Source organism: Musa acuminata, chromosome BXJ1-7 (assembly GCF_036884655.1).
Source record: "Musa acuminata AAA Group cultivar baxijiao chromosome BXJ1-7, Cavendish_Baxijiao_AAA, whole genome shotgun sequence".
Taxonomy (NCBI): Eukaryota; Viridiplantae; Streptophyta; class Magnoliopsida; order Zingiberales; family Musaceae; genus Musa; species Musa acuminata.
The window spans coordinates 9,735,942-9,741,789 of record NC_088333.1 but is presented as its reverse complement, the minus strand read 5'-3'; the positions used below and the strand labels follow the sequence as shown (position 1 = coordinate 9,741,789).

Sequence of the window (5,848 nt, the reverse complement as noted above, 5' to 3'; positions counted from 1 at the left end):
GAGACCAAGAAACCTTCTACTACTTAGCCCAAACACCACCCTACTAATGACGACGTACCAAAATGGGACCCTTGAAGTTTTCTCCCGGTAACAATTGAGTGTGTTGAGGGGTTGGCGGTTGATCCCTGCTTGTGCTGCGATGCTCGATACAAGGGTCACGCAAGTTACTTAATAATCGAGAATATCTCAAAATAACAACAATAATAATAAATTCTAATAAAAAGGACAATAATGACGAGGCTGATGAAGTCATGACCTCTGAGTCGCTGGCCGCCACAAGTACATTGTGAAGCAAGTGAGAGATTAACTTTTAACAGATTCCAAAGATGAGACTTCGATTTGGGTCTCATCAAAAAGCAGGATGTAGGTGTTCTATAATGACCTTTTCCCTTTACAATATTTAATAAATATATATATGCTGTTTTTGAATAAATTAGTAATCATATCAAAGAGATATATAGTGTTGTTTAAAAGATATATATATATATATATATATATATATATATATATATATATATATATATCTTGTGGTAAGGTTGATAAGTATTTTGGAACGTTAATGAAAATCAAATTGCTTGAAGAACTAAATTATTTTTATGATAAATATTTTGAGTATGAAAAGCGATTGAACAAATCAATTTGAGCAAATTCATTCCGAATTAGCCTCATAATCAAAATCCGTTAAGAATTTGCTTTAAATTTGTTAGTGCAACATTAAAAATATGCAACAATCTATTACAACAAATAATAACAAATATTTTAAAATTACAAGTTGCAACTATGATTTATTTTTATACTAATAATATTATTTATGATAGTATATTAATGTTTACCTTATAACACTTGTCCTCGAGAAAATTATCAAGATTGGATCATACTAATAAGACTGCTCCATTTTTCCTGATGTAGTCGTCCCACTGCTTCAAGTCACCCAGACAGAAAGTACTGTTACCTGGACTTGATGAACAAAAATGTCATCATTGAGTTTGTACTGTGACCTGAATTTGACTTGAAGAATACCTGCTTAAAATTCTAAAGAATAAAATTGCACTAACCATTATAAAAGCACTCTTGATTTCAAGTTCTCATTTGGTACAGCCAAATTCTCATGCAAGCTGTTGTTTACTTAAACCCAAGCTGACAAACAAGTTCAGCTCCTACATGTTTTGCAGTGCATATAGTTCAAGCTCATATTTAGCTAATGCTCTTGTCATCTTCTAAACACAAAGTGTAGGCAACCAAACCCAGAACAGGAATAAATCTTAGATTACTCACGATGCTCACACTGCTTTTCTTCACGTTGTGGAGGTTGTCACCTATCAGCCAAGGCTGAAACATCGTGTAAAGGCCAATATCCCATATAAAGGCATAAGCAAGCCTCTCTGATCCAACATATCGCAGCAAAAAGTCCCACCGGTCTGCAATGCCACCGAACGCAGCATCAGGACGGCCAAAGAAAGTCCAAAGCGCTGATGCTACACAGACTGTTCCACCAATTGCACCAACGATTGATGAACCCTTGGTCATCAATGAACCTAATTGAGACAACTTATTGTAGGAGTGCTTCACATCCATGTCATTGAGGCGGATCGCCATGTAAGGTATCAAAAAAGCTAATAATAAGCAAAAAGCAAAAGCAAAGGCTGTTAGCAGCAGTATGGTTTATAGAAAAGCATCATAACATAAAGTTTTCATTTATCATAATTGATTATCAAGTCTGACATACTGTTTGTGAGGAACATCTGAAAGCCCCATAAGACATCTAGGGATCCACTGTATCTGTCTCTCCGGTGATCCGTATATAGCACTGGGGCAAACAAAAGTGTCCACCCAATGACAAAGTTGAACAAACCTTCAGCGGCCTAGAAAATAAGTTACTTGTTAAGGAACCAAGAGATGAAGTTTAGCATATGGTATCCGAACAAGGAAGAAGGAGAAGCTTATCAACTAGTGTTGAGTTCCTTACAGGATGCAGCACTGGTGCTTCAAGTACATGAATGCCAACTATACTGCCAACAAATGCAGATGAATTAGTAAATCAAGGCATTAACACCTGTGCATCAAGTATCAAGTTACAAGCACAAGAATAGCTTCATTGCCATTAGCATATGTGACTGAGTTTAGGAATGATAGAAGTGACCCTAATTAATGGGATAAATCTTGGACACAATAGAGTTATGCTTTTAGTTTGACTTTAGCTTTTGCTATTCGTTCGATGTGTTTCTTCTTCTCTCTCTTTTACAGTCTATTTTTCCTATTCATCTTCTTTTAGCTTCTTTGTTTTCGTCTTTCACCGATTCATGTAAATTCCTTGGGAAAAATGCTCGCAATAGTGATCAAGCTGTTCCGTCAGCTATACTGACAAAAGTTCCTCTAATCTTTTAGCAAGTGACCTACCATACACTTGCAAGACATTGGAATTTTTCTCAAGTCTAGTTAATTAAAGAAATTATAAAAGAATACTCTTTTATGGAAAAAATGAAAAGCAAGGTTTATGTTTTACAGTAAAAAAAACTCGAGGCATTTGCTCTCAGAGAATTATAAGAAAAACATTAATACTTGACATAACAAATAGATCAGAGTTACCAGCATTCATCCATGGCAGAAAAAAGAAGAAGTTGAGAGACAGTCCCACAAGGTCATTTATTGTTGTGGATTTAATCGCCCATATTGGGTCACCCTACAAGAAGATATTAGTCAAATACCATACATGAAATTAGATGTTCTCTTTCTCCAAACAACTCAACTATGAGATTCCAAACATCAAACAAATAACATATGTTCATATAATATGCACCAAGTAACAATTCATAAGAGCATTAAAGCATCAGCAAACGACAAGTAACTCATTCGAGAACAGAGCCACAGATTTATATAAGATTATGTTGAATCCAGTGGAAACAGCTTACATCCATTCCTATTCGTGCTTCCCCATGTGACAGACAGTATAGCTTGATTTTGAATCACCAGATCGTCCACAGTCATTACCAGCAACAACATACACAAGTAATTTTGATTAAGACTTTGGGTTCTAATTTCCTAAATTTCCACACATCACTACAAGCAATCAAAAGATGCCCAGCAAAACCACAAACATCTTGCTTGCATGCACTATAATGGAGTCAGTAGAATGGTGAATCCTGCCCATCTACAACATCCGCAACTAGGGCATCTTCTTGGTGGATTAAAAGGCAAACTTGAATCGATCGGAGATCCCTAAGAAAACCTAAGCAGAATGTAAACATATATATGAAGGAGAAGTGATCAAAATGTCAAACGCAAATTACACTATTCGGCTGCCGCTATCGGGAACGCATCGGATGAGAAGCGTCTCTCGTATGTTGTAATATGAAACTATGAGACTTTGATCACATCTAACTGCAGCTAAAAGACGCAAAATGCCAGAGAACAAGCAGAACAAACATACCGGAGCATAAGGGAGAAGGAAAAGCCAGAGAATATAAGCTGCCTCGGCGGCCCACAAGGCCGCCTGCTGCACCTGCCGCAGGGGCCGGCCATCTTCCCACGCTTGCTGCTCATCCTCAACCATGCCACTTCTTTTCTTGGCTCGGCATGCAATTAGGCAAGCAGATCGTCGATGGTGGCTTCTTCCGGACACCTTTAGCCCATCTCGACCCTCTCTTTCCCTGGCTGACGCTGCTGGTCTCGGTAAAGAATGCGAGTATAGCAGTGCAGGAGGATAAATCCAGCTGTTGCTGCTTCTACTACATAGAATAAGTCTCCATGCCATCTTCCTTCCTCTACACCCTTTCGACGCCAAGCGGCTGATAAATTGGTCACCCTATGTCAAATGCTGGAGTGGTAGGCAGACGCAATGGCCACGACACTTAACCCAATCCACCCCTCAATACGGCATGCCCATATCTTGTCGAGACTTGGCCTTATGAGTGTGATAATATTTTAACTATTTGGCACCTGATTTGTTCCTAATATCAATTCTATTCGGTAGGAAAGAACCCAAAAGCCATTTTGGACGAGATATTTGGAAGAAAAAAAAAAAAGGTCAAAGTCTTTATAAATAAAATTTTGAATGTCTATATAACGAAAATTCGGATCAAACAATGATCCACTTTTGAACCAATAATATGGAATAGTGTTGATAAGATGATTGGAGGGATGATCATATAAAAATTATATCCTTATGCGATAAAAAAATCCTTTCATGCTTTAGTCAGGATTAAAAATTAAGAGAGTTATTATTTTTTTTATGAGTCCCTTAATGCACCCAGGAGACTTTTCACAATATATCAGTTAAGTCAAGATCAAGAATATTTATTTAAGTTATCCTATTATTATTGATCATGAAGTGTTTATTGAATCCATATTATAATCGTGAAGTAGTTGTTTGTGTTAATATTAGGGGACACTAATTACCATAACTAATAACATTCTACTCCTAGTTCTACTCATATTACATATACATAACTAAAGTAAAATATCTTATTTCAATTTTCTTTAATACTATCCATATGAGTGTAACGAAAAGTAAATAATATTAAAATTAAAATGTGCTAACTTAGTAAACAAAATGATAAGGTTTTCCCTATACATAGTATTTTTAATACTTGTATATAATTATATCTAACCAAATGAAAACACAAACATTAAATGTTCAAAATTTATACACGTAAAATGCCCACATATCATCATTTATATTTGTGTTGGCATGCAAGCACGTGCTCACTGTTGAATCTCGGATTTTGATGATGAAGTCAATTGTAATTTGTTATCTAATCTATGTGTTGAGATAAGTGTGCAGGATTAACTACGATGAGAGTAAGACAAGCAGCAGGAGTTGCGCCGGAGTCAAGATCATGATCACGTTGGGAGTTCGAGAGTTCGACGGAAGTTCGGACGGTCGTCGGAGGTTCAGAGAGAACAGATCCGAGAAGTCCAGAAGCTTGCCAAGCGAAGCTCGTCGGAACTCGCCAAGTGGATCGTCGCAAAGTCCAGGAGTATGCCGGATGTCCGCAGAAGGATCACCGAGGGTTATCGGTTGATCGACGGAAGTTGGCCGGAAACTCGCCGGAAGAAGCGATTGACGCATCGGAGCAAGCTGCAGAAGTTGTCTTAGAGATAATCGTAGTTAGCACGATGATTAAGCATGAAAATGGGAGGTGATCCCATTAGCTTAATCTTGGGGCAATTGGGCCCCTGAAAAGATTCAAAGTGGGTCGAATGGAGTGAGCCATTCGGACCCTGATTGCACCAGGAGGTGCAACCGCCCCAGCCAGGAGGTGCAACCGCCTGGGCTGTGGGGTTGAGAGGTGCAACCGCCCCAGCCAGGAGGTGCAACCGCCTGGGCTGTGGGGTTGAGAGGTGCAACCGCCCCAGCCAGGAGGTGCAACCGCCTGGGCTGTGGGGCTGGGAGGTGCAACCGCCCCAGCCAGGAGGTGCAACCGCCAGGGCTGCACGGCTGGGAGGTGCAACCGCCCCAGCCAAGAGGTTGCACCGCCAGAGCTCAAGTTCCGAGCTCTGCCAGGCGATGCAACCACCAAGCTCAGTCTTCGAGCTTTGGCAGAGAGGTGCATCAGCCTGAGCTCAGTCTCGAGCTCTGCCAGGTGATGCATTCACCAAGCTCAGTCTTCGAGCTCTGGCAGAGAGGTGGATCAGCCTGAGCTCAGCTTGGAGCTCTGCCAGGTGATGCAACCACCGAGCTCTGTTTCGAGCTCTGCCAGGTGATGCAATCACCAAGCTCAGTCTTCGAGCTCTGCCAGGTGATGCAACCATCGAGCTCAGTCTTCGAGCTCTGGCAGAGAGAAGCAATCGGCAGAGCTCAGTCTTCGAGCTCTGCCAGGCGGTGCCACCTCTCCAGTCGAGAGGTGCA

At 40.2% G+C, this 5,848-nt stretch overlaps 1 protein-coding gene across 2 annotated transcripts; it reads right to left on the bottom strand.

The window, feature by feature from the left end:
• Window positions 1-1,057: 1,057 nt before the first annotated feature.
• LOC103991504 (uncharacterized) lies at window positions 1,058-3,856 on the bottom strand. 2 transcript variants are annotated; one of them, XM_009410988.2, is made up of 5 exons: window positions 3,428-3,856; window positions 2,587-2,680; window positions 1,967-2,004; window positions 1,727-1,862; window positions 1,058-1,613 (listed from the first exon to the last, which is right to left on the bottom strand). In XM_009410988.2, exons 1-5 carry the CDS (start codon window positions 3,749-3,751, stop codon window positions 1,195-1,197), a joined length of 1,011 nt encoding a protein of 336 aa, XP_009409263.2. In that variant the 5' UTR covers window positions 3,752-3,856; the 3' UTR covers window positions 1,058-1,194. The 2 variants fall into 2 exon arrangements, with proteins under 2 accessions (XP_009409263.2, XP_065047875.1); XM_065191803.1 differs by lacking the exon at window positions 2,587-2,680 and having other exon boundaries at window positions 1,967-2,009; window positions 3,428-3,555.
• Window positions 3,857-5,848: the final 1,992 nt, after the last annotated feature.

Coding starts and splice junctions, on each gene's coding strand:
- LOC103991504 (XM_009410988.2), bottom strand. CDS start 3,751: ATGGCATGGAGACTTATTCTATGTAGTAGAAGCAGCAACAGCTGGATT. Junction 1,863..1,966: donor AAGCACCAGTGCTGCATCCT/GTAAGGAACTCA, acceptor CTTATTTTCTAG/GCCGCTGAAGGTTTGTTCAA. Junction 1,614..1,726: donor TCAGATGTTCCTCACAAACA/GTATGTCAGACT, acceptor GCTTATTATTAG/CTTTTTTGATACCTTACATG.